The sequence below is a fragment of the Rattus norvegicus genome, chromosome 19 (genome assembly GCF_036323735.1).
Source record: "Rattus norvegicus strain BN/NHsdMcwi chromosome 19, GRCr8, whole genome shotgun sequence".
Lineage (NCBI taxonomy): Eukaryota > Metazoa > Chordata > Mammalia > Rodentia > Muridae > Rattus > Rattus norvegicus.
The window spans coordinates 67,639,192-67,666,718 of record NC_086037.1 but is presented as its reverse complement, the minus strand read 5'-3'; the positions used below and the strand labels follow the sequence as shown (position 1 = coordinate 67,666,718).

Here is a 27,527-nt window from a genome sequence, read left to right as displayed (position 1 = left end):
TCCCTCGCCCATGCCCTTGTATCCCTAAAAACCCAGAGGTCTGGCATTGGATTAGTCCATGGGCATTCCCAGAAGAGCCAGTGCCCGGGGAACCTTACACAAGTGTCTCCCCACACTGAGCATGCTCGACCAAATGTACCTAGAGAGAGCAGAGTGCTGCAGGAAGCAGGGGACACAGGGAGGGTCCTTGGCCGAGAACGACTGTCCTACAAAGCTAATCTCCTGATGGACGCCTGTCAGACAGGGAATGGAGGGTTGTGGGGTGAGAGGGGTCAGCTCCCTTCTCCTTCCTCTCCTCTGTCCCCGCCCCCATCCTTCCTCCTTTCATCAGGCACCAAGCCTCCATCCCCCAGTCTAGTGTTCTGAGTTCAGGTGGCCTCAGGAAAATCCCTGCCTGCCACGAATAAACCCCCAGTATAATGGGCACATCCACGTCCCTCCATGGAGTGGCCACTAATCCTGAAGGATGTCTGAGCTTGATATAGGACAGATATGGGCTTTGCTGCCTCTGACTGGCCTGCTTGAGAGGGGCCAGGAACAGGTGACTAGGTCAAGCCTATCCACAAAGACTGATCGCTAACCGCAGATTGGCACCTGAGGGTCTGGACTGTCTTGACTGCAACTGTCCACTGCATGCATGCATTGGTCACCCCAAGAGGATTGCTCAGCACTAGAACACTGACACCCAGGAGAGCCTCAGACGTTGTTTTCAGGGATGCAGTGTTGGCTCTGGTCTCCCAGTCTCCATTGCTCTACAACAGCCTCCCGTGGGGCAGCTGCCAACTTATCCCCACCCTACTCCTGGAGGAAAACACAGACAGACAGACAGACAGACGGACAGACAGACAGACAAAACCTTCTCAACAAAGGTTTGTGGGCCAGTGCCAGATGGGACAGATGGGCTACCCTGTGTCACTGAGGTGGAATGGGTAGACAGAGCAATTGACCACTCGGAAGTAGAGTTCTCAGAAGATCAGAGGCTGCTGGGGAAGAGAACCCACAGTCAGGCGCCCCTGCCTTCTGCTTGCTACTCAATACTCTGCTGTCCTGGGGAGGCTAAGGAGCCTGAGGAAGCCAAGAATGCAAGGGAAGCCAAAAAGGAAGGGAGGAGGCAGAGGAGGCAGAGGAGAGAGCTCCATTGGGTCGCTCCGGGTCAGGGACTGGGGCTGCTCTTATGGAGCTGGCTCTACCCATAAAGAGCCAGGGCTTCTGAGGCTCTCACTCCCCAGCCTGGTTTGCAGCTTAGACTACAGTAGGACCTGCCCTTCACATTGGCTGGGCAAACCTCCCTTTCAGCCTCTTACTGTCCTGACATGGCACGTGAGTGTCTCTCTTAGAGACCCAGCCACCTAGGACAGGGTCACAGAGGGTGTATAGTGACCAGCCATGGGCTCTTACTCAGGGCTGGGGCTTATTTCCAATAGGCCCAGGGCAGCTGGGGAGTGCTCTAAAAAGAAAAATAGCAGTTTCTTAGGAGGCTGGGATAGCAGGGTGGCCTCCTGGAGCTACAGAGAGCATATCTTCAGGACATGTTTGTGACGGTGACCATGCGTGTGCTCAGTCCCTCTGGCACAGAGACCCCTGCTTTCAAGATGGCCCAAACCCCAAATCACCGATATCTTCAGATGTGGCGCGAGACTCACAGCAGCCACTCATAGAACACCACTGGACACAGAAGAGTAAAGAAAAGGAGGCGAATCAGAGGGGTGAAGAGAAAAGCCAGGCAAGGGGGTTATTCAGGGTGGGGCCGGTAAGGTGCTTGCCTATCATGAACAGTGTCCTACAACTTAAGACCACAAGTTCGTAAACCAGGCGATGGCCCATACCTAAGTGCTCAGGAAGTGGAAGCAAAGGACCAGGAGTTCAAGGTCAGTCTAGGGTAAACGAGAGTGTAAAAACAAGGAAGGAGGGAGGGAGGGATGGAGAGGGGGAGGGGAAGGAAGGGGGAGGGGGAGGAAGGGGGAGGGGGAGGGAGGGGAAGGAAGGGGAGGGGGAGGGAGGGAGGGAGAGAGAGAGAGAGAGAGAGAGAGAGAGAGAGAGAGAGAGAGAGAGAGAACTGGTGTTGATTCTGACCACAGAATATTCTAGAAAATGCAAACACGGAGACAGAGCAGAGCAGGTCTGCGCAGGGCCTATGGGGCAATGGGGCTGTGAAGACTACCCTAGCAAAGTGTAAGCTGTCGCAGCACCACCTGGGGCCAATTCCAGGTCTTTCCCTTCCAGATGGAGAGAGGCACCGCAGAGGTTTGAATAAGAATGGCCCCTATAGGCCCATATAGTTGAACGCTTAGTCGCCAGGGAGCGGAACTCTTTGAAAAGCTTAGAAGGAGCAGGAGGCATGGCCTTGTTGGAGGAAACATTTCTCTGAGGGTGCTGCACTTAAGAGTTCAAAAGGGGTTGGGGATTTAGCTCAGTGGTAGAGCGCTTGCCTAGGAAGCGCAAGGCCCTGGGTTCCGTCCCCAGCTCCGGAAAAAAAAAAAGAACCAAAAAAAAAAAAAAAAAAGAGTTCAAAAGCTCACACCAGGACTAGGTTCTCTCTCTCTCTCTCTCTCTCTCTCTCTCTCTCTCTCTCTCTCTCTCTCTCCCTCTCTCCCTCTCTCCCTCTCTCCCTCTCTCCCTCTCTCCCTCTCTCCCTCTCTCCCTCTCTCCCTCTCTCCCTCTCTCCCTCTCTCCCTCTCTCTCCAGATCAGAATGTAGCTCCCCACCATGATGACTATGGACTAAACCTGAAACCTGTACAATGCGTTCATTTATGAGTCGCCTTTGTCAATGGTCTCCCTTCACAGTAACTAAGACAGTGTTGGCTGCCTTTGGCCCTCGTGCCTCCTAAGGAGAAGGAACTAGGTCAGAAGAGGCTAGGAAACCAAGCGGCCTTCCAGGAGGAACATTAGGCATGAGGTAGGATCGGAGAGCACGTGTCCTAGAGATCAAGTGATGTCAGAAAAGAGAGGTCCTGAGGTCACCCTCTGTTATCTTCCCTTTGCATCCCTGAAGGTCCATCCCTTGGCCCTCAGCCCCGAGGGCTCGTGGGAACAGACTCAAATGCCCCCAGGGTGTCTGCCTCTGGCCAAACATACTGTGGTGTGCCTTCACCTCCCTTCTGGCCCTCTGCCTTCACCCCTCTGCAGTGTCTGGAAGGTGTATGAACACACAGGGTTCGGGCCTTGTGTGGCATTTGGAATTCAGGGACAGTGGATGTTCAGGGAGCAGAACCATGGGCTTGGCTGCGCCCCAGGGAATCAGAGTCACTGCTCTGGAGACTGACTGCAGCTGGGATCTGTGCGCTAATGAAAAAGCCTAAGTTGGAGAGGAAAAGGAAAGCAATTTGCAGCCTAGAGAAAGCAACCCTCTGCCACCATATCCAATAGGATGAACCCCGAAATCTGGAGTTAAGCAAAAGACAGCAGTAGCAGCAGGCAGAGCCCACAGTGTACGACCTTCATGGACCAGACACTCAGCAAGGAGAGCACCCAGGAGCCCATGGAGATACTGCTGCTTGTGAACAGCGCAGACTGGGCCTTGCCGGGGTGGTGGGAGTATAGTGGGGAGGGGAGTGGAGATGGGGGTGGGAGTAATGGGTGGGGGAACCTGATTTAAAATTTTTCTATTGCATCTCTCTCTCTCTCTCTCTCTCTCTCTCTCTGTATTTTTGTTTGCCTGTGTGTTTCTGTGTATGTGCAAGTGTTGCACGTGTGTCTATGTGCATGTGTCTGTACATGAATGTGTATGTATGTCTATGTGGTGTGTGTGTATGTGTGTATGTACATGAGTATGCATGTGTGTGTGCATGTATGTGTATGTTTATGTATGTGTCTGTGTCTAAGTGTGTGTGTGTCTATCTGTGCATGTGTCTCTATGTATATGTGTGTACATATGAGTGTGATGCATGTGTGTGCATGTGCATGTGCATGTGTATGTATGTGTGTGTGATGCGTGTTCAAGTGTATGTGCGTGCGTGTGTGTATGTGCATGTGTGCATGTGTTTGTGTGTGTGTGTGCATGTGTGCATGTGTTTGTGTGTGTGTGCATGTGTGCATGTGTTTGTATGTGTGTATGTGCATGTGTGCGTGTGTTTGCATGTGTGTGTATGTGTGTGAGTGTGTGTGTGGGGGGGGTCAGAGAATAGAAAAGCACAGAGAGTTGGTTCTCCTCTTCCACTATGCAGGTCTCAGGGATTACACTCTGGTTGTCAAGCTCAGTGGTGAGTGCATTTACCCGCTGACCAGTTTCACCAGCCCCACCTGAGGTTTAAGGGTACAGGGAGTAGCCAGGCCTGGCAGTGATGCCTGTGGTTCCAACACTCGGGAGGTAGAGGCAGGAAAGTCAGGGGTTCAAGACCAGTCTCAATTACATAGGGAGGTCAGCCTGGGCTACTTGTCTTTAAAAAACAACAACAAAAAGGCTTAGTGAAAGCAAGCGGTCAGAGCATGAGCACTGCAGACTCTAAACTGGAACTCATTCTGCACGTGCACAGAGGAATGTTACTAGAAACTTCATTTTTAAAAAGCAATGCAAATATCCCCCCCACCCCCGACAGATACAGGTTAAGTTCCCTTCCATTCAATTCTGAGGCCACTTCAATGGCAAGTGCTAGTTTGCACTGAGGGAGCAGTTTCGGGAGGAAACCTGGCTAGCCACATCAGTGACTAATCAGATCATAGAGCTTAAACTCCAAGAGTCTCCCAAATCCTTCTAGGTGCCTAGAACACCAGTCATCCCCTCAGCCAGGCCTGCTGAAACCTCTGTGATCGAGACACACCTGCAAACAGCCCACCCACAGGAGGAAGGGCGGCGGCACCCTTGGTGTGGCTGCGAAGGTGGAGTTGGAGGCCCCAAGGGAGGCTGGCCAGCAGGCACCAGGTTCTACGGCTACCCCTTCATGGCATGTGTCAGCTACAGGCAACAGAGTATTCAGAGTGTTCTAGAACATGAGCACGCCATCCAAGCCGATTTAAAGCTCCCTTTAAAGCTCCCTCCAACACCAAAGAAAGCTAGATGGAGCGAGAAATTACAAAGCAAACAGTGCTCAGGCCTGAGGGAGCTTTTCTAGTCTCTGCCTCTGTTATTGCCTCTGTGGTTCAGGCACCTGCCGCCCAGGCCAGCTGCACTTCTGGCTTCCCATACTCAAAGGAAGTGAAATTAGAGTAGATTGCTGAGGAGAGCAACTCCTCAAGGAGGGTGAGCCTCCAGCCCCATCCTCACAGTCATAAAGAAACCAGGGGCTGCCCTACACACTGGCCCCTTAAAGAGAAAGTGGTTCCAGAAGGGGCTTCCCCACCCAGGCTCTCAGGATGCCTGCCTCTGTGGGTCATTGAATAGTGTGCCGGGTCGTACAGAGACTGGACTCTCCCTTGGAGAACCTTGGTTTCCTGGGGCTGAGGGACCCAGTCTTGATGTAACAGTAGTCAAGGGAGATAGGACTCGGTGCATGAAAGGAAGGGTCACAGACACCTCTAGATCCACCAATCTGAGTTAGGCCTGACTGGAAAATCCCAGTCCTCTTACAGCTGCTGGGTAATGTTGCTGAGCCTCTGGGTGATGTGCAGCAATGCTGACACTTGTGTCTCACCAGAGGCCGAGTGGGTTCTCCGAGGTCACAGGCAGGCCTCGCCTATCCAGGTGTTCAGCAGATGTGCTTCCTGTGTGGTTTGCCGAATTTATTTCTGTTCTGAGAAGCACCTTAAGAAGCAGTCGTAGAGTTTACCAGAGGTGTAAGCGAACCCTCAACATGATGAGGACCCCAATTCTAGCCCAGCCCTCCCATGGGATTAATTCCCCTGCCCAGAGACCCAAAAGCAGGCTTGTCCTCTCCGGATGCACATCTGATGATCACAGTCCCTGTCCCGGATTTCCACGTGTCGCCCAGCCACGGGCTGTATCACCTGCTCTCTGGTTCTGAGTTTGCTCAGCCCCACCCTGCGCTGGGCAGGGTTGGTGGCCAGCACTGGACTGGCTCACCTGTCACCCAGGTGAATGGTTCCTGCTACCCACCCTTACTAGATACACCTCACTTGGGACCTAGAAGCAGAAGTTGGTGGCCTGCCACTTAGCTCACATGGAGTTACACATGTCCCTGCAGCCCTAATCTGGGACTTACAGCCCTCTTTTATGGGTTTAGTGATTAAAGACATCAACCTGCAGGCCCTATCCTTTCTGTGTAAAGTGAGTTGCTGTGAGACTCATCTGTTCATCCGTCTGTCTGTCCACCCATCCATCCATGATCCGTCCATTCATCTTTCTACCCAGCATTCATGGAGTCTCCTAATCCAGGAGAGGAGGCAGCGTAAGTGGCTCCTTGCCTCCCATCTCCACAGCCTCTGCACCCCGACTCTCAGCTCTCTGGCTAGACTGCAGATTCTTAAAGGCCTGGGAAGAAGGCTGCCTGGAGCCCCAACCTGGAATCACTCAGCCACATCATCCGGGAGCTTGGATGGACAGCTGTCTTCTGCAGTTTCCAGAAGGCAGAAGCAAGGCCATCTTGACGTCTGGGCACCCTGGCATGGGAAGATTGTGAGGGAACAGGAGGGAGCCCCCAAGCTCTGGCATAAAGCTAGGTGCAGACTGCAGCCGGCCATGGTTTCTGCAGGGAAGCACGGCCCCTCAAGCTCTTTGCAGCCACTTCCTTCCACACTCTTTATCTATCGGACCACCCAGTGCAGAAAGCCACAACCAACGTCTACTTCCCCACAAACACCAACTGCCCTCCTGGGGGCATAGCGAGCGGATGATCACCCCCAGGTGCTGGGGCAGCCCCCCCACTTGTGAGCAACTTTCTTCTCTTTCAAACCCCACCTCCGTGAGACCCGCTGATTGGAAAAGTATGAGGACGGGGCAGTAAGCAGTTCTGGGCCTCCTCTTGAAAGCGGAAGTGTCCCATCTGCGGCCCCGCAGGTGCAAGCCAGGAACATCTGCCTCAGAGCTGGTGGGGAGCCACCCACTCCCACCAGCCGCACCCTGGGTCTACCCTGCCACCTCATGAGTGAGGGGCTATGTCCCCAAACCCCTCACTGTCCCTGATCCAAAACCTTCCTTGGCTCACTCTCTGTGATATATTGGGGGGCTGTGGCTCACTGCGCTGGTTCCGGGGACTCTGAGCATACACACCTCTCTGTCTCTGCTCTCCAGAGGTCCAGGAGCCTGGCTCTGGCAGGACTGTTGGCATGGAGAACAAAGTGACACAATCCAGTACCCTCAGTTGATCCCATGCTCTGCCCTCACCAGAATACAGGGAACAGAGTGACACTGATAGACTGTCCTAATTCACAGCAGGGTCCTCTCTCCTCAAACCCTGAAGAGTGCCGTCAGCCAGCAGGGTAGAAGGGGCAAGCAGACCCCATGTTCCAGAAGTCCCCAAGTCAAAGCCTACGCATGCAGCTTGTGGTACTACCCTTAACTTCAAGGCACCCAAAGGCCAGGACGATGACATCCAGACATGAAAACATGGGTTTTTTTTAGTAACCAACTTTCTACAAGAACAACCTAAACCTTAAATCAAAGCAAAGCATAGTGATCCTACTAGCATCCTAGGACCACGTCTGGGAGCCCCTACCAGGTTTAAGAGAACACTATTCCTTCCCAGGAAGCCACCCAGCGGTTTCATCTCTGTTCAGTAAGTAGCTTTCTCTGGAACCTATAACAGCATTGTTTCTGCTGGGAGTCAACTAGAAAGGGGCCTGGAGTTCCTCCCAAGTAGACGGCCTTTCCAGCAAGTTCCGGGCTGCCAGGCAGAGAGGCCAACTGCCCATGTGTGGTTTGTTTGGCTTGAGTTTCCCCTAGAGAAGCTAGTAGAGGACTGTGTTTCCACCAGCCGGGAGACCGTGACCCTGCTCCTGTTTGAGGCCAGGCACAAGGTGACAATGGAAACTCTTAGAGGAAAGAGGTGACCAGAGAACCCCCGATGGTGCCACAGAGACCAACCGGAGCCATGGGTGGACAGGAGGCTGGTCAGAGTCCTGACCATGCTCACTCCTGACTCTGTTCCCACAGGCCTTTCATTGGATGGAAAATAGAAGGGGGTTCTGGGGCAAAAAGCCTGACTGAAGGCAGGCACAGTGGGTGGAGTCTCTGGACCTCCCAGGCCACAGGAAGGGCTATGCCCCATAGGAAGACAGACAGTTGAGCCAAAGGCTCTGGCCAAGATGGACATTACCCCAGGGTGGAGGAAACACACTCCATGAGCCACACCAGACTGGGCCCAGTGGGAGGTCTCAGGGCTACAGGCAGGATTAGGAGGAAGTTGTTGGAAAGTCAGACCGGAATGGCATGGCGGAGGGAGAACCGGCAACCGGGCAGATGGTTCCTGCGGAGGAAGCATTGGGCACAGCTGCAGGCCCCCCCGACCCCCACCGCATTATCACGGCGACACAGCTGGCTGCCTCACCCCTGAAGGCTGCAGGAGGACCTCCCCCATGCTGTCCCCAAGCCCGCCCCATGTCACATGAGGCCCTGAAGCCTCCCACCCGCTGTCCAGGGCCACAACCCAGTTCTGCTGGCTGCAGTGACTAGAAGGGCCTGGAGCCTCTGAGGAACAGAGGCACAGGCCCCCACACGACTCCTCCTGTTCTTTCCAGACCCCGAGAAATCAGAAAAGGTACTTCAGGGTGGGCTCTGGAGGCCGGCCATCTCACTCCAGCTGCAGGCACCCATCAGTCTCCTGCTTCCTCGGAGGCTCCATGTCCCAGGCATCTACCACCCTGGAGAGTGGGGCACTCCTGCCAGGACCCCGGGGTCTTCACAATGGAAGTCCAGGTAAGAGGCTAGGCAAGGGGATGGGGAAGATTAAAGGGACAGAAGCTGGAACAGGTGGAGCAGGTGACAGGAAGGGGACATCTCCAAGCTGCTGTGTGTGCGCGTGTGTGCCCGACTTTGTTGACAGCGTGGCTGTGTTGACCTACCTCAAATATCAACACAGTCCCCCCCACCGACAGGGAAGCGTCCCTCACAGCTGGGGCAGGTGGCCCTGTAAGAGCACCAGGTGCCAAGCCTGAGTCCTGGCCCCACCCAGAGGCAGGTGCATGGCTCTGTGTAGGAGGGAATGGACTGTGTCTTCCCTAGTGGGGGCTTAGACTCAGGGGTGCTCAGAGGATTCTAGGCAGGATGGCTGAGGAGGTCAGGGCAGGACAGTGCAGGCCCAGGTACATTAGTTTTCAGCAGAGCTGTGGGCGGAATGAGGACCTGTCTCACCCTCAGGGGTTGCTGGCTTTAAGGGTAGGGGGAGGCTCCACAAACTGTCATTTCCCCTACATCTCTAACCTCACTCCGAGAACCTCAAGGACTCAGAGATGCAAGCAGGTTGCTCCATCCCCAGCCCACGGCCACATGGCCACACTCCAGGTAGCCTTTGGGCCCTGCCTGAGCCCACAGTTCTGAGTCTCCTGGTGCTTGTACTGTGGCAGTCAAATCCATGTCCAGACCCCCGGCCATGGCACCCTTTTCTGCAGAGGGAACCATGGGAGGCTCATCCAAACCTTCGGCTTCCCCAAGGCCCAGACATCCAAACCCCATGTCTCCAGAAACACACACAGTACTCAAACGATGGTGGCCCAACTTCCCCCCAACAGCATGTGTCATTCTTGGCTTTTGCCAGGTGAGGGGATTCTATTCACAGGCCCAGGCGTGATTACCCTGCAGGTGGATGCCAGGGGACTGCCTGCCCCAGAGGATGTCCTCATAGACCCACTGCCCTGAGAGCTGCAGCCAAATCTGTCCCCGTTGCTTCCTGCCCTGAGCCAGGTCCAATCTCCCACACGGCTCCTCTGAGACTGGGAGGAAGGCAAGAAGTGCGCCGGAGGTGGAAGAAAGGCCACCTTTGGATAGAACAGTTTGGGTGGCCCTGAGCTCAGGGCCACAAGATGTGAACTTGGTTGTGCCTCCGATATGGATGTGGTGTTGGTGGAGTGGAGGTGCCCAGAGCAGTCTGTATATGTCCCTGACAGAATATCCACCCACCAGTATAATGTCCCCACTTGGTGCATGCCAGTAACTCCCTAAAAACCCCACCCAAGGAGACAAACGTGAGGTTCTGCAATGCCAGAAAGCACCACTAGGGGCAGCATGGAGCTGGGCCACTGTGGCCTGTGTAGACGATTAAGGTGGTTCTGGGCTGTCTTTACCCTCCAGGAGCTGGAAAATGGGTTAATTGGCTTTGTTGACTGCCAACAACCTCTTGCCCTACAAAGCCAATACATGCAGAACAGCTAAGCCGGGGTCATGGTTAACGGCAAGAGGGTAGTAATCTGCTGTGAGCTGAGACATGGTGGGCTATGGGTGAGGTGGATAGCAAGGGCAAGGACTTTCACCATCCCTGTGACAGAGAAAGTAACAAAGGGACAGAACTGCACAGGGCCACCCCACCCCTTGGAGTGCTGGTGTGGCGTTCCTGTCTGTTGCAGATCCCAGAGTGCAGAGGGGCGGAACAGACCACATAGTGTGTTTTCAGGCTTGTGTGCTTATTAGGCGTCGACCGAGGACACTAAACATAGCATGGGCGCTGTGGGTCTTGGTGGTTTGCATAGGACGGTGGCTTGCTTCCGGGGGGGTGAGGCCAGCAGGGTGCCGCATAGGGAGATCTTGACCGCTACCCATGGACATTGTAGCTAGAGGATCCAGATGGACTTCTCCCCTTTCCCCATCGGGTAGAGACTAAGTCAAATTTGCTGGTGTGGACTTAGGGACACAACCTTGGGCCCGGTTTGTTGAACAGGAGGTAGAGACTGTCACTGAGTGGAGGAGCCCAAGCAGAGGCAAGAGGGACAAGGTACAAAGGGACATTGGCAGCAAGGACCTGGGGCTCTCGGCCCAGAATGAAGTTCTGAGACCAACCCTGGGCCAGTTGGAGTCCTACTAAGCACTCTCTCTTCCCTCACCCCTTCTCCCTCTCCTCTCTCCTTCTCTCTGCTCTGCCTCCTCCTCCTCCTCCTCTTCCTCCTCTTCCTGCTCCTTCTCTTACTAGTCAACCATGGGCCCCTTCCCCATGCGTAGATTAGAGTCTACAAACCCTGAATAGAAAATATTCCAGAAAAAAACACATCTGAACTGGGCCTCTTGTGACTGTTCCTATAGGTCTATCTGCTTATGTTAGAGATCACGTCACCCAGCTCACACAGGACGCGCACACAGGCTCTGTGCAGATGTTGGGCCACTTTGTAGGAATGACTTGGGACCATGTATTTTGGGGTTCTGGTGCAGCCAGCCCTGGAACCGTCCCTGTGATAACAAGGGATGAATGGGGGCGCTGACACAGTAGCCATAGGTTCTCTCACAGGCAGGGACCAGGCTGTCAGAGGGTCAGTCACGCCTCCCCTAGAGCATCCAGCCTGCCTTTCCCAGCTCCTGCTGGATCTAGGCACCCCTCGTCTTTGACAGCCTTGCCCACTCTGCCTGCATCTTTCTAAAGCCACCTCTCTAGCAAGGACACCAACTCCGGGATTTCAGTCATCCTAGTCTGGGTGTAGGATAGAGGGAATGTGTTGTCCAGGTCTGCTGTAAACTGCAGCTACCACTTAAAGGAAACCGGAGCCTTACTTTGGTTTCAGAGAACATCCCAGGGCAACCACAGCAAAGACCAGCACAGAAGCCCACGTATATTTCTGCTTCATACTTAGCCTCCGTGTAGGCTGCCAGCCTCTGTGCTCGTTGGTGGGAACCAGCTTTGCCAGGGATGAGGTGACTCACAAAGGAGGCAGGTTCCCAACAGACGAGAGAAGACTAATGGTGGGGGAAAATGTCTGAGGTGACATGTCCCAAAAAGTGGAACTGTGGGGCCCATGGGAATCCGGAGAAAGCTAACAATGACCTTTGGCCCTCATCTGCTGGCACGATGGTGACCTTTGGCCTGAATCTGTGTGAGTGACTGTGATCTCTCACCCACATCTGCTTGAAATGAGGTGACCTCTGACAATATCTGTGTGAAGTAACAGTGAACCCTGACCGGTATCTGCTTAAGGAGATGGTGGCCTCTGACTCAAGTTTATATGATGTGAAGATGACCTCTGACCCATGTTGTGCCAAAATACCTTCATAGAGACCTTCCTGTTAGACTCACCAGCTCAGGTCCTGTGCTCCACCCTCAACCTCCAGCCCTTCTCCTTCCTCCCTTCCTTCCTTCCTTCCTTCCTTCCTTCCTTCCTTCCTTCCTTCCTTCTTTCCTTCCTTCCTCAGACCTGATGTGCTTAGAAGCCTAAGCATTAGGTTGTGGTCCTGCCTCCATGTTGTCCTCTGTCTTGCTGGCCACATGGTCTCAGGAGCTTCTTTCCGTGTGAGGCTGTGCCTTGAGAGATAGCAGAAGAGGATACAGAGGCTCCCAGGAGCACCCAGCATGCTTTGCTGAGCCTGCAGCCTAGACTCAGGGGCACATGTGATCAAGTGCAAGGATCTCTCCTGTGGTAAATGACACAGCCCCCCAAGCTCAACAAGGGCCAGCACTGGAGCCTGGGGCATCCCTCGGTCCTACCTGGAGCCAGAATTAGACACACGGGAGGAAAAGTGAGAGACCAGCTTGCAAAAGTCAGGCAGAGGGAGGAAGGCAGAGACCCCAGCATGAGCAGGAGAGAATGGAGGGATATGGAGGCTAAGTGGGGGCCCATCACCCGACTTCTTCTTCCTCTTGCTGTCATGATGGACAGTGTCCCCATCCACTCACACAGAGTCCAGGTAGGGTAAGGCAAAGAAAGGCCTCTGCTGCCAATCCTAGTATTCTCTCCTCACACCCCGGGGACAAGAAGACAGTTCCTCCTTCCAGACAGCCCTGTCATTCCCACCCGATGTATCATCTACAACAGTTAGACAAAGATGGAGACCAGGAAGATGGATATCTGTGCAGGGTGTGTGAAGGGATAAGGTGCAGTCCGGGCCAGCTTCCTAGTGAAAGCATCCCTGAGGGGCAGCGGGCGGCTACTCCTCAGGCAAGGGCAGCTTTCAGTTCTTCCTGCAGGTTAGGCAGAAAGCTTGGTGGGCAGGCTAACCTATATAAGCCTCAGGTCTCTGATCTCTGAGGTAATGTCCGTCCTGTGCTTCTTCTAGAACTATCCACCACCTCAGTGAGGGAAGCCAGGGGAAGAGAGAAAGTGCTCTCTCTAAAAATGATCCACCCACATGGGAGCTGGTAAATTCTCCAAGAAATGCCCAGACGCATGAATGCCCAGCCCAGGAGGGCCACTCTGAAGGGCAGGAACCTCGCCCAGGGAGGCTCTAGCTACTGTCTTAACTGAGCAAGACTGTTTGCTGTCACTGGAAGAGCGATGGATCTGGCAAACACGGGCACCTGTCTGGCTGCTGTGAAAACACCCAGGGCCTTTGCACAGTCTTTCCAGCAGCTGGTCCTTGCACTTCCTCTACCCGATCAGCCCCATGCTGTTTCCTAAATTTATCTGCGGCGTATTGTCTGCCCTTCTCAGTTGCATTCGGCTCCATAGGGTTGGGTCTCAGGCTGTCTGGACTGACAGAAGGGTGTGCCTAGCGCTGGTAAGGAAGATGGGCTGTCCGTGGACATTCAGCTATGACAAGATCACGAAACGTAGCTTAGTTTGTGAGTGTCCCTAGATGCAGGAGGCAGACATCACCAGGGGCTGCAGTGCTAGTCGAGAGGGAGAGAGAGAGAGAGAGAGAGAGAGAGAGAGAGAGAGAGAGAGAGAGAGAGAGAATGACTTCTTGGTCATGGCTGCAGGGATGCCCCTTCTCCTGTGTCTGCTGTTGGCCTCCAGGTTCTAGCTGAGATGCAGCCTGGAGACACATTGAACCTCTTAGGAAGCAGGTCCCAACCTCCACCAAGGTAAAGCGACAGGAGGCACAGTAGCCTCCTGCAGTTGAGGGACATCTCCCGGGGAGGATATAAGGGGCAGCCGTAACATGGTGATGGTAGTGTCCTTTTGAGGCCCAAGAACACAGTAGACTTTACCTCAAGCTTGGTCTCTCATTTTCCTACCTTCTCATTACCACGTTGCTCACAGAGGAGGACACAGAACCATCGAGAGGAAGTGCCTATGCGGCAGTGAGCTGACACCAGGCTATCCCTACCCAACCCCTGCTCCCTTCCTGCCACCAGCACACAGAAAGGCCAAGTGACCTGCCCAGGCTCAAACAGCAAGTCCTGGTCAGGGTGGACTCAGGGTCCTCCCTGTGGGGCTCATCTATAAGAGAAAAACATGAAGAGGGGTATAATCTTAGGAAAGGGACCTCTTGGCTCTGACTCCTCTGTATGGGAGTCCGTCTCAGCAGCAGCTTGGCTCTAGAAGGTCTCTAGAAGACCAAATAGAGGCAGGTGAACAGAACTGAACTTGGGCCTCTTGAAGCCAGGCTCATACTAATGATGTAGCTTGTGTCCTGGCTCCATGGGCCAGGCTTAGCCCATATCCCGGGGCCCCGCAAGCTTCAGAGACTCTGCAAAGAGAAAGCCACATTGTTTCCATATTCTGTGAGCTGGGCTTCCGGGCCTATAGAGTGTGAAGGTGGACCAGACTTTAAAGATGGGAACCAGTGCCACCTGCCCCCACACCTGACTGGGACACAGATGGTGACAAGCCCGCTCAGAGAGCTTGCAGTGAAACTGGGTGAGGAGAGACCCATCCTGGTACAGGGCCTGGCCCCCTCGTCTCAGCCCCATCTCTCCCTCATCACTTCCTAGGGTTCCCAACTCCCACCCCACCATGACTGGTCCTGAACATATTGGGGAGGAGCCACAAGGCCGTGCCAGAGCCAGGAGGAACTGGGAGTCCACCCCACCCTCCAACCCAGGTGCATTCTGAGTATCTGGAAAGCCCCGACTCTGGAGGGGGAAGGCAGAGGGCTGGTGGAGGGGGTCGGGTGGCCCCGTGCTGTGTCTATGCAGCCTCAGGCACCCTTCACTTTAACCCCTGGGCCAGTGCACCTGTGTTCCCAGGACAGCAGGGCCTGCTGGGCATGTATGGTTCTACCAGAACCCAGAGGTCTTCAGAATGTTCTTTAGCACCCACTGCTCCATCCTATGAAGAGAGAAGGAGTATGGCTTCCACACGGACCCCCAGGGAAAGGAGTAGAGGCCCAGGTGAGGCTGCTGTGTTTGCTGTGGCCACACCCTGAGGCTTGCCTTCCCAGCTACACTGTGGATCTCCCATCTGTTCCGCTTGTTCTGTGGAACCCTTCTAATGCTCTTGACGGCAGGCAGGACTTGCAGGATCATCACGGAACCCCCCGTGCCCAGCCAGTATTCTCATTGTAAAATGGGGACAGTAACTGTGTAGCTTCCCCCCCCCCATCCATGCAAGCCACCAAGTGGGCAGCGCCAGCACCCAGCAGGGCATAAGAACCCTCTGATGGACTGGGGATTTAGCTCAGTGGTAGAGCGCTTACCTAGGAAGCACAAGGCCCTGGGTTCGGTCCCCAGCTCCGAAAAAAAGAACCAAAAAAAAAAAAAAAAAAAAGAACCCTCTGATGCTCCCATTCAGTCTACAGCATTCCTCCCAGGCACTGTAGTGTTAACTTGTCACAGGAAGAGCACTATGTCCTGTGCTTTCTGCCTTCTGTCCTGGTTCCCATGGAGGCTGCTGGTCCCCAGGGTGGGCATACCACATAACCCCACATGTTCTTTCTCTGCTTCCCTGTTGAGAATTGAGCCCCTGACTCGCCTGTCACAAAGATGCTCATATAAGAGTCCTTTTCCTTAAGCCCACATCCAAACACAGAGGCCACATCCTGGCCTTTAGCAGAGGCCCAGGTCTGAAGAGTCTATGGGTATTGACTGCTTTCAGGGGAAAGAGGCTGGATTCAAAAGGTGGTGATGGGAACAGGAGATACGCCCCTGGTCTGTGTGGTCCCGTAAGACAGGAATGCAGAGCCACCATTCACAAAAGGTTTTTACTGTGGCGTCCAAGTGCCCGATGAGAATTTGTGATGATCCTGCAAGCCCTGGCAATAGATCCTCAGGCCTGAAGGACTGGGTACTTGACATTAAGTGGGCTGGATGCCTGGCAAGGCTGGGCAGGCTGAGCCAAAGTCAGCCTGTCCCAGGTGTGGGAGAGCCATGGTGGATGCCCAGCTGTGCTGAGCGGGTGGGAGAGGAGCCAAGCGTTCTATGGGCACACAATCCAATTATCAGGCTCTGCCCACTGGCAGGTTACTCACAGATGTCTTCTGACCCTGCATGGCGTAACCTACCCTGGTCACCCTGTTAGTCAACAGCTCCTGGCTAAGTCACTTCAGGGAGACCCAGCTGGTGGAGCCGAGACTGCAGGCTAGTGCACACCATGCTTAGGGACCTGGGAAAGTCTACGTAGTGGCCTGTGGGAATCACCTCAACCCTGCCCCTAGGGCAGACTAAAGAGGAAAGGCTGCTCACTCCACTGCGTGGGTGGACAAGGGGAATTCTGACCTTCCCGTGGATTCTCTGTGCGGGCCCAGGCCTCCTCTCCACAGGCTATGTTTAGCATTGGTCAGTGGGGGAGGGGCTGCCCATTCCAGGAGCCAGTGGTCCTGTGGTGCTTTTTTAACTTTGGACTTGCACGGTCTCTAAAATATTTGTTCACACAGTTAAAAAATGGCCCCACTTAGCTCGGTCACACAAGATCTTCGGCTGTTTCTCTTTTAGTGGACAACAGTGATCCCAGTGTCCACTGGAGGTTTCATGGGTTCATTATGCTTGTGGTTTCACCACTGAGTCACGTAGATCAAGGTGAAGAGCATCTCACACGCCACACAAAGGCATGCACTGACAAGTGCCACACACCCCATAGGAGATATGACAGTATCCTAGCAGCAGCACGCAGGGACTCCGTTATCCAGGTCAGCATCTTGTGTCAAGTATTGTTCTGAACCAGTGGCTGGACGTAGGACCTTAGTGAGGGTGCCCAGTGGAGTATGGGCAGAAGGGTGGATGTATGTTTGATGAGTGTATGATGTGCGTATGAATATGTACAGAGGGTGGAGAGGTGGATGATGGATGGATGGATATGGAGTGGTAGATGGTAGAGGATGATGGTGTGGATAGGTAGTTGATAATGATTGTATCGATGAATAGATGGATGGACAGAGGATGAATAAGTGAATGGATAGATGGGTGGTTGGGTGATGAATAGGACAGATAGATGATGGCAGATGGATGGATGGATGAGTGGATGGATGGATGGATGAGTGGATGGATGAATGGATGGATGAATGGATGGATGGATGATGGCAGATGGATGGATGGATGGATGATGGCAGAAGGATGGAGAGAGGGACAGATGGATAGATGGATGAGTGGATGGATAGTTGGATAGATGGATAGATGATGAATCTTATATTTTTATCTCCAGTTTGGAAACCAGGAAGACTTTAGACCCTGGTTTAAGCAGGATGCTTTTGAACTGAAGATAGCAGATAGCCTCCTCTGGTATTATACACAGTTTACCTGATGCCACATAGCAAAAGCCCAAAAGCATATAGTCCAGCTGGAAGAGCAACGACACCGTCTGGTACCCAGGTACCTTCATACTGTTGACTTTTCCATCCTCACTCTTGAAGATTCCTAGATATAAACTAGCTACTTGTAGCCTGTTTGTGGCCCACGTGTTACCTTTTCACCAGAGCCATGATCCTCTATGTCGGCGCCAGGTACAAAGACACTCTTACTCACCATCCCGTCTGAACTACGGAGCAATGGCTCTCCACCATTAAAGTCTACTGAAGAGGCACACAAAAGTCTAAAGGTTCCAGAAACCAAAGAAAGGTCTATTTATCCCTCCACCTTGCCTCTACCCACTCCCAACCCCAGACTCTACCACAGGTCTCAGCACACACATACACACACCCCAAGACAACTTCTCCTTCCCTTCCTGGAACAGTTCTCCTCCCAGCAGCCACACTGCCCTCAGCTTCTCCCCAACAGTTTCAGGCCCTGCAGTAATTTTAGATCCCAGCCACACCCAGACCTCCCCCTCAGAGAGGTCACCTTGCCTTGGGGAGGCTGTACTCCCTGAGCACCCTTGAACACACAGAGTCAGAGGCTTCAAGGCGCTCCCTGAAGCCCCGCTTTGACTAAGGTGGTATCACCCAGCTGTTTCTCACAGTGTACCTCAGCTGTCCCTCCCAGGCTGTAGTCAGTACAGGCCGTACCTCTGCCCATCTGTTCTCAGAGCAGTTGCTACTTCAGAAAAGAAGCCCTGTTCCCCTGGCTGTCACTCCTTGTCCCCTCCTTCCCTGACCGCTACTAACTAGCTCTCTGCCTCTGTTGGGTTTTCCTGTTGTGGACAGCTCTCCTTTGTAAAAGATTTATTTGTTTATTTTATGTATTCGAGTACACTGTCACTCTCTTCAGACACACCAGGAGAGGGCATCGGATCCCATTACAGATGGTTGTGAGCCACCATGTGGTTGCTGGGAGTTGAACTCAGGACCTCTGGAAGAGCAGTCAGTTCTCTTAACCACTGAGCCATCTCTCCAGCTCCCTCTGAGCATCTCTTATCAAAGACATCATGTGTCTTCCGTTGGTGGGGGGCGGGGGCACTTCTCATTTCTTTCACCTAGTGCCATGTTTTCAGTGTCACCCATGTGTGGTATCTCGGTGCTTTGTTCCTTTATGAATAGCCTCCCACCTGGTGGGCTATGTCTCTTTTTTTAGTTCATCTGCACTTCACTCTGTCTGAGGAGAAGCCATCCCCACCACCTACAGGCTACGTGTCTCCTTCAGTAGGTCTTTGTTTACCCAGTACGCACAGTGAGGGCAGTGGTCATGGCAGAGTGGTAGGAGGTAGCATTGCAACCTGGCTGTCACCTTTACCTACCCTGCACTGGACGTGGAGGGGCACCACTATCCCTACACAAGCTCTGATTCTGTTGACACTCTGTGAACTGATGGCCATGAATCTGGAATAGGGGGTGCAGCCCTGGAAGTCCATAGTGTTACCGAGCAGGCTGTGAGAGAGAGGTGAGGGGTGGAAACATTTCTGGAGTAGTTCTGACTAGGATCCTTCTCCAAGGACAATGGCTGGGTCTCCAGGCATGTATGTAGGTTAAAAGCTCTTCAGGAAAAAGGTGAGTACCTCTTGAGGGTCCTCAAGGGGTCCCGATGAGCAGATGGCTTTGGACACCCCAACTGGAGCTTCAGAGTCCCAAGAGACCCCTATTCCAGGTTGACCCATACCTGGGTGCTCCAGACCTCAGATTTAGGGCACAGCTATGTGCTGTGTGTCTGAGGCTAAAGCAAACTTGGACATGGTAGTAAACGCCTGTGATAAATCCCAGCACTCAGAAGTCAGAGGACAGAAGCTGGCTGCCGGTTCCAAGCTAGCTAGGATACATAGTTCCAGGATTTGTTACTTACTTTCCTGGTTGCAGTAACAAAATACCCGACAAAAAGCAACTTAAGGGAGGAAAGGTTTGCTTTGTCTCACAGCCTGAGGGTGCAGTCTGTCACCGCCAGTAGTCATGGAGATGAGAGAGAGAGGCAAGAGGTGTCTGGTCACATTGTGTCTGCACCCAGGAAACAGAGCTGTCTGCTGGAGTTCCTCTCACATTCTTCCTGTTTAGTCTGAGACACCTGCCCCTGCACCCACTGTGACTGTGGCCATTGAAGTTGGTGGCAGGAGGAGGGGTATCAAATTGTGAGGCAGAAGCTTTCTAAGGGAGACATCAGAAAATGGTCACGACTCAGCAGGGTTTGTCTTATGCATGTGTCATAAGCTAATTGTCCCAGGTAGCTCAGGATTTAGAAACAGACCTTCTTCCTCAGATGCGGGGCATGGCACAGAAGGGGAGAGTTCCAGCTGTTAGCTGCACAGGGGTGGGACTGGGACAGGCCTCCCTCCCCAGCTCCTGGCTTTCCTAATCCTATCCTCCATATGTTCACCTGCCAACAAACATCAACCCGCACAGACAATGCCCCTAAAATCCCAAATGAGACCCCTAAACTTAACCAGACCCATAGACAGCTTCTCTTGTGACATAGGAAGGTATGACAGTCAGCTCTGGTCAGGATGGTGGTGTCCTTGGGCTGACCATCCCTCTGACATCCTCAGGACACTGAGGGAACTAGGGCAATAGAGAAAATGGGTCCCCTGGAGCTGCTGCAGAGGCTGGACTAAGCCCAGACCAGGCGGGGGAGGCAAGTCAGCCCCTCAGCAAAACCCAGCGTTTTGGATTAACATTCACGGGATGTCGTCAGCCAAACAAACGCAAATGTTTATTTTCCCAGCGGTAAATTACAACTTCAATAGACAGAAATTGAGGTCCTGGGCCTTGAAAAGCAGTGACAGGTGCCTTGTCCCTGGATGGTCACACGGCCTAAAAGTGTTGAATCTAAGTGCCCCCGGCTCATTCACAGCTCCCTGCTGCCTTCTCCCCACACCTCAGATTTGTGCAGCCCACCGAACACATTCCCAGGTCCTCAGCATACCCAGGAAATGGCACAGGAGCCCAGGACCAGCTCTCCAGGCACATAACTACTCTATCGTGTGACTGTCATCATCCCTCCACCACTGGCCTTGTCTCCAGCACCCTTAGAAACTCTAAGAAGGACACAGGACAGAAACCACACAGTCCAGTGTGACCTCCCCTGAGGTGACTGGCAGCAGTACCTAGAGCCTCAGCTCTTGTCTCTGGTCCTTTCTGTGCTCCCACTGATTTGGGAGTGCCTAGGCAGAGCAAGAGAGGGAGGTGGGGTCTTCTGCCATTATGTCTTGACCCCTCAGGCAATACCCCAGAAACCCAGCTCTTGCCCACACGTGACCATCACCGCTGCAAGGCACCCCAGTAAGGCAAGGATAGACATGTGGGGTAGCTCCCGTACACTTTGGATGGTGTTTCTCTAAGCGTGTTCGGTTGTTTCACATAAAAACCCTACAGAGGCTCCTGGCCACTTTGGCTACACGCCCCTCTGACCAGCAGAAGTTATGGTCTTATAAGATTGAGAGTCAGGGGAATTGGGTAGAATACATCATGTCCTAGAGAGCTGGGGTGTATGGGGTGCAGGTTTCCTTGAACCTTCCCTTCTCCAAGGCTCAGTTTCCTTACGTGCAAAGTTAACAAATTGTCTGGGGAGCTCTGTGGTCTCTTCATACTGTAGTGAGCATCCCTGGATGCAGGGCATTGCCTGGGACCCCTTTCCTCTGGACCCACAGCTGGGAGTCCAGGATGAGTCTATGGACTTGCTGGGATTACGAGGGGATCAAGTAGTATAGTGAGCATAGGAAGTGACCTCCTCAACTTAGGCACCAGGTACAGCGCTGTCCTTGCTTGAGCAAGTGGGGACATTATTTGACATAGATCAGGCCAAGCTGGGCTGGCGGATACTTTCTTATTCTGTCATTTTTGTTCAGTGGCACTGCCCTTGCACAGTCCCAGTGCTGAAGGGTCCTGACATTTTTTTGCACCTTGGCACCCAGAAGGGGCAGAAAGCCATAAGCTTTGCTGTTGAGGGCCTCCTCTGAATCAAGAAGAACCCACAGATCTGTGCTCCTGGGGACAAGAGAGAGAAAGGTTTCTCAGGGGATCCGTTGAAGCTGGGCAGGACCCGCGTGGAGAATGTACACCTGCAAAATGTTCTAGCTGGAGTGTCTGTGGAACTGGAGCTGGAGGGGTATGGAGGAGACAGCTCAGGAGCTGGGCCTTATCTGGAGCTGGAGGGGACAGCACCAGCCTCCCGTGTCATACTCTCCCATGCAGATGGATGGAGAGAGAAGCTCCCACCACCAGGTCTGGCTCCAGTGATAACAAACGTCCTGTCAGCGGCAGACACCGTGGGTCGGGAGATCATCAGCTGCCTGGGCTTGATGGATGAGCTGTGGTGGCTTCTTGTGCTCCCAGCAAGTCTGTTCCCATCATAGCAGGCGCCGGGTTCCCAGAGCCTCTCGGCTCTGAGTGTGCAGTGGAAGGACAGACAGGTGTGGGTCTTTCAGGATTCTGGGGCTACAAGTGACAGAAACCAGCTCCAGGGAGTCGGGCAGACATATGTGTAACAGGAGGCTCAGCCCTTGTCCTCCTCCTCTGTCCATTCTGCTCCAAGTTCCAGCAGATAACCCTGGGCAATTCTGCCATTACCTCCCTATACAGCCAGAGCCACGGTGGCTTTTCTTGTTAGTCAAAACAATCCCAGGGAAGGACTGTGAGTGCCCCGGTGGTCACCCTCCCTCCTTCTCTGAACCAAGTGCTCACATATGGTCAAGGAACACGGGCAGAGCTGGGGTTGCTGAAATGGCACCAAGGCAGGTGGTCTCATTGATTAGGGTGAGGTGCAAGCTGGAATTTAAAAGCAAAAATAGTACCAGGGCGGCCATTACAGTTGTGCATACCTGTAACCCTAGCAACCTGGACTACATAGTAAGCACTAGGCTAGATAAGACACTAAATAGCAAGAATGTATGTATGTATATATGTATGTATGCATATGTATGCATGTATATGTGTATGTATGTATATGTATGTGTGTATATGTATGTATGTATGCATGTATGTGTATGTATATATGCATGTATGTGTATGTATATATGTATGTATGTATATATATTAACCACAAGATCACAAACAGGACAGTAGAACAAAGCATGTGCATAAAATATTCTGAAAAGAAGACAGAGTTAGAACAGTTGCTGGGGAGCGGTGTGAAGGGAGATGAGGTCCTGGAGCCCTTTGTGAGTGTGGGGAGTGGTACTGTAGGCCAGAAATGGCAAAGCGGGGGGGGGGGAGCAGCCAAACAGGACCCCGGAGCACAGCAAGGAACAGGCAAGCCATGGACAGACCCAGATGAAGAGGGAGGAATCAGGACACAGTGACAAGGAGGTTCAGGGGGAGCCCCAGCTTAAGGCTGAGGGGTGGCCACCCCACTTTATCTTCTTGTGGAACTTACTTATTCATACACTTTCCCAATTTGTATTTTTGTTTGCACTTAATTCATCCATCATCTACCTATTATGCATCTATTTGTCTGTCTGTCCTCCGTCCGCCCGTCCGTCCATCCATCCATCCGTCCATCCGTCCACCCTCTCGGCATGTGTGTGGAGATGAGAACCGTCTTTTTGTGACAGGGTCTTTCATGGGCCCAGAGTTTGCCAAGTGGGCCTCAGTGGCTGGCTGGTGAGCACCAGGAGTCTGTCTCCCCTCCGATGCTGGGATTACAAGCAACTGCCCCCCACACCTGGCTTCCTTTTATTATTGTTACTTTTTGACGTGGGTCCTGGAGATCAAACTCATGTCCTTATGTTTGTGAGGTGAGTGCTTTACTAAGCACCACCTCAGCCTTCTTCTGCTTTCTCGTCCTGGTGTCCTGTATCCTTTAGTCCTTTGGACTCGAGTCCCAGCCTGTCTCTCATCTTTCACGGTGACTCAAGCCCCTGGGGAGTGCAGAAGCTGCCACCATCACACAGTCAGATGTGTTATTCTTGCGCTGCTGCGATGACTTACAACCGTCCCAGACACCCTTGTCTCCTGATGGGCACGGTGTCTTGTACTTCGCACTGTACCCTTTAGCTATGGGAAGCCCATTTTTGCAAGTGAACTGGGAAACACATAGTATGTTTTTTTTTTCACAGTGGGACCTGGTCCTGATATAGTCTGCAAGAGAGCTCCACATCTCTGGGGACATCACATGATACCCGACCATATCCCCACTTCTTGGCATGCATGTCAGCTGGTTGCCACAAGTGTGCTTGGCAGCGTCTCATCGGACGCTGAGCAAAGACAAGAGATCAGGACCTGTATTTGGTCCTCTTGACACATGTATGGCTGTGGCTCCTACTGACCACAGGGCTTACAGTCACATGCGTTCTCTCTCTCTCTCTCTCTCTCTCTCTCTCTCTCTCTCTCTCTCTCACACACACACACACACACACACACACACACACACACACACACACACTCACACACCCTCCAGCCTAGAGGAGAGTGAGAGAAGAAACAGTAGCTTGGGAGCTCTCACAGTGCAGAAAGTGTTCCAAAACGAGAAAAACAGAGCAGGCACACAAGGGACACAGAACGCCACTCAGCAGGGCACTCGAGGGACATGCACAGCCACTCAGCTCCATGGTACTGCTGTGCGCCCCCTTTTCCCAGGGTATCCTCTTGGGTCCTCCCTAATCTTCGTCCTGCTCTCTCCTCTTCATTCGGTGCCATAGCATGGCCCCGTTTCTCCTGTGTTCACTAGAGGACCACCAAGGCACAGTGAGGGTCTGCGTCTTGTTTCACAGCCGGCCAGGGTGGGGGATGGGTCTTCCAAGTTCTCTCATTTTTTTAGACAGTGTCAGGAATGGTAGAGACTTGGGTAGGGGAATCCTAATGCATCACTTTCGGGATCAGTCTCCTGTCTCTTCATAACAATGGCCAAAGTGTCCCACAAACGAGCATCACCCTGGGCATTCCTGCAGAGCCGTCTACAGTGTCAGCACCTGTGGTTTTTCCCAAATCTTGTTCTTGCATACAGATGAGAAGCAGAGTCTAGCTACCTCATCCCACGGGTCTTAGCAGACAAGGGAGGTACATGTCTTCCTGCCATCAGAGGCCATCAGTCCCTCCGAGAGAGAGAGAGAGAGAGAGAGAGAGAGAGAGAGAGAGAGAGAGGTCTGTGGAAGCTTCCTCTCTGACGTCAGAAGATCCTATAGGAAGGTGCATATGGAGAGTTCTGGGTGTGGAACAGGAGTTGCCAATGTGAGAGATCTGTGCTGCAGCTACTGTGGTGTGTGCAGTGCCTCACTAAGGCCATGTCTGAGTCACTCCGCCCCTCACCCTTTTGTCAAGGCTCGTCTTTCCAAAAGCTCACACTTGTTCCTTCTGCTATCTGGAAGGGACAGAGGCAGCCATCTATCTGTCCAGCCTCCTTTCTTGAGACCATCATATGTGGTTGGCTGGTAGATGGCCCTAAGGTTATGGGGTGGGGGGGGGTGAGAGCAGCCACAGGGCTGAAGCTGAGCCAGAAAGGTCAGAAGACAGGTGGGGGAACCAACAGGGTGGAGGTTTCTGGGTGAAGCTATAACCCATCCCAGCCACGACCACAAGGCCTGAGTCTCCCAGGGCCAGCTTCCTCATCTGCAGAAAGACATCATTCCCAAGCCAGTATATGAGAAGCGTCTGAACAGGAGGCACTTTCTAGAGCTGCGCTGTTTGAAGTGGCTTGGCCAGAGGCTGTCTTCTGTCCAGCCTAGAACTGGAATTTCGGCTACGTGGACCTGTACACACTATGATCCATCGTTTTACCTAGAGAACCTGACCACATGACCCCTTCATCTCATCGCCCCCCATCCCCCTCATCCCTCCCCCTTCCTCCCCCTCCCCCTCCTCCTTCTCCTTCTCAGTAGTGACTCTTGAGATAGCCCAGGCTGGCCTGGAATTCACTATCTTCCTGCTTTGGCTCCCAAATGCTGGGATTATAGTCACTGGACACTGCCCCTGGCTAAGCCTTGTTGAACAGAATAGAAAGGTGCATCCCAGAGAGAGGAGCTGTGGAGGCATCCAGGTGCCAGACCTGAGCCCACCCCCCTATGCGTTTTCAATGGCCCCATACCCTTTGCTATGTACATGAGGTGTTTAAAATGTCGTTGATGTCTCTGCTTTACTCTCCCCGGCTTTTTAAAATAAAAAAGTAGATTTGATCTGATTGAGCAGATTTGGACTTACAGAAAGACTGATCCAAAGGCAGAGCTATCCCTGGGTCCCCACAACATCCGTGGTGCCCCTTGTGTAGGGCACTGGCACTGACTGAGGAGGGGATAGAGACACTATTACTCACCAGAACTCACCTTTACCGTGAGGTCCACTCTTTGAGTTGTGAATTCTGTGTGTTTAGTTAAATGTCTAACGATGGTATCCACCAGCAAAATGTCACCCTGAGCTAGGAGTCATGAGAAAAGGAGGTGGCTACCCTTTCAGGGACTCAGGATGGCAAAAGCAACCCAGGTGTAGCTGGAAGTGTTGGGCATTGAGATTGTTTTTCTCAGGGAAAGGGGTGTCTGTTCCAAAGAGAGCCCCCAGCTGCAGGTCAAAGCACCTGGACTTGGTGTCGGCTCTGTGCTGTGAGCCTGGCCAGGCGCAGCCGCTCTCAGAGTCTCTCGGGAAGCAGGGATCAGATAAAGGTAGAGCTGTGCTTTACTGGGGAAAGCCACGATGCCATAAGTAAAAGAAAGTGGCTCCTTTGAACTGAACCAAGCCCTTGCCTCTACAGACACAGTAAAAGCTTCAGGCAGCACCTGGTTTCCTGACCCACTGCCTCTAAAGCGTCCACGTAGTCCCTGATGCTCGCTGATTCTTTGTTGTTCTGAAAAGGTGCGTGCGTCTTGCCGATGGACTGTTTACACAGTGTGAGTTGAGAGCTTCCATAAGGTAACCGGAGAATGCCTAAGAGCACTGTGAGCTAGACAGTTCCACAGGGAACCAGTCCTTCCCGAAGTAGCCAGGAGGCCAAGTGGGCAAGAGACTTGGCTTCTCTGAGTAACAAACGGGTTCTGGAAACATCTTTCCAGCTAGTGGAAAATGGAGGGACAACAGCTGTCAGGACTCATAGTGACTGTGTTGCAGTGGGGCCGGCCCACTCCATACAAAGGAGCCCTCAGGGCCTCCACCATCTCCTCCCTATCCAGGAGACATAGCTGTCTCAGGAGAGCTTCCTGGGTGGGAGGTTTACCTATCACATTGAATTCTGTCCCTCCAGCAGAGGTTGTGAGCATCTTTTTTTTTTTTTTTTTTTTTTTTTGGCTTTTTTTTTTCGGAGCTGGGGACCGAACTCAGGGCCTTGCACTTCCTAGGCAAGCGCTCTACCACTGAGCTAAATCCCCAACCCCTGTGAGCACCTTTCTTAAGTCCAAACCACACACTGGCCACTTACCACAAAACAGGCATGCCACCCAGGAGCACGAGGTGGGAAAGCCCACAGCCCAACCTGAGGGCCTGGCTCCAGCATCACCTGAGCTCCCAGAGACAGGCTTAAGAGTTCTGCTGTGAAGTCACTCTGCCTAGCCCACTCACTCTGCACGACAGTGTGTCTCTGGAGAGAACTGTCCTCTGTCTCCCCTGTGCACATGGCACTCTAGCAATCACACGGCTGGTGTCCATAATGCCTGCGGTCTCAAGCCATACAGCCAATCCTTCTAGATCCACATTCCTCTCTGAAATGGACTCAGGACCCTCCAACCCTCTATAAGATACGTGGCCAGGTACGACCCTGAAGAGAGATCTGAAATTGTGGACATTTTTATAGGTGCCAGATGAGCATCCTCCACAAAGGGAGCTCTGGGAGATCAAGGAGGCCAGATCCCACCCTGGGGCGGGGGCGGGGGGTGGGGGGGGATGGTGCAGGAACGATTTTCAAGAAGGCAGAGGTGGACCCCTGAGAGGATCCTCACCTGGGGAAAAACAAGCCATTAAGGCAAGCCTGGAAAGAAAGGGGAAAAAAATTTTTTTGGCACAGTGCTAGATTATTTTATCCTTCGCATGCAAATTTATGCCTAATGAGATGAAAATCAAGGCCCCTGCTGATCTGAAGTTCTGGTCCCTTGTCTCTGCAGACAGTGACCCTGGGTCTCTCCATAGTCTCAAAGAAGCAACGTGTGAGTGAGTGAAACATTGGGAAGGGAAGGAAGTGCAGCGAGTTTGCTCAAATG

The 27,527-nt window shown here is 53.0% G+C and overlaps 1 protein-coding gene across 2 annotated transcripts in view; it reads left to right on the top strand.

Annotated features, from left to right (window-relative positions):
* Positions 1–8,185: 8,185 nt before the first annotated feature.
* Positions 8,186–27,527, top strand: part of Cbfa2t3 (CBFA2/RUNX1 partner transcriptional co-repressor 3) — a 74,215-nt gene continuing 54,873 nt past the window's right edge. The window contains exon 1 of one of the 2 annotated variants that reach the window (XM_006255770.5): positions 8,186–8,748. In XM_006255770.5, coding sequence (XP_006255832.1) covers positions 8,673–8,748 — 76 coding nt within the window. In that variant the 5' untranslated portion in view covers positions 8,186–8,672. The remainder of the gene's footprint in view (positions 8,749–27,527) is intronic. The other variant, NM_001108453.1, reaches the window with a different exon arrangement.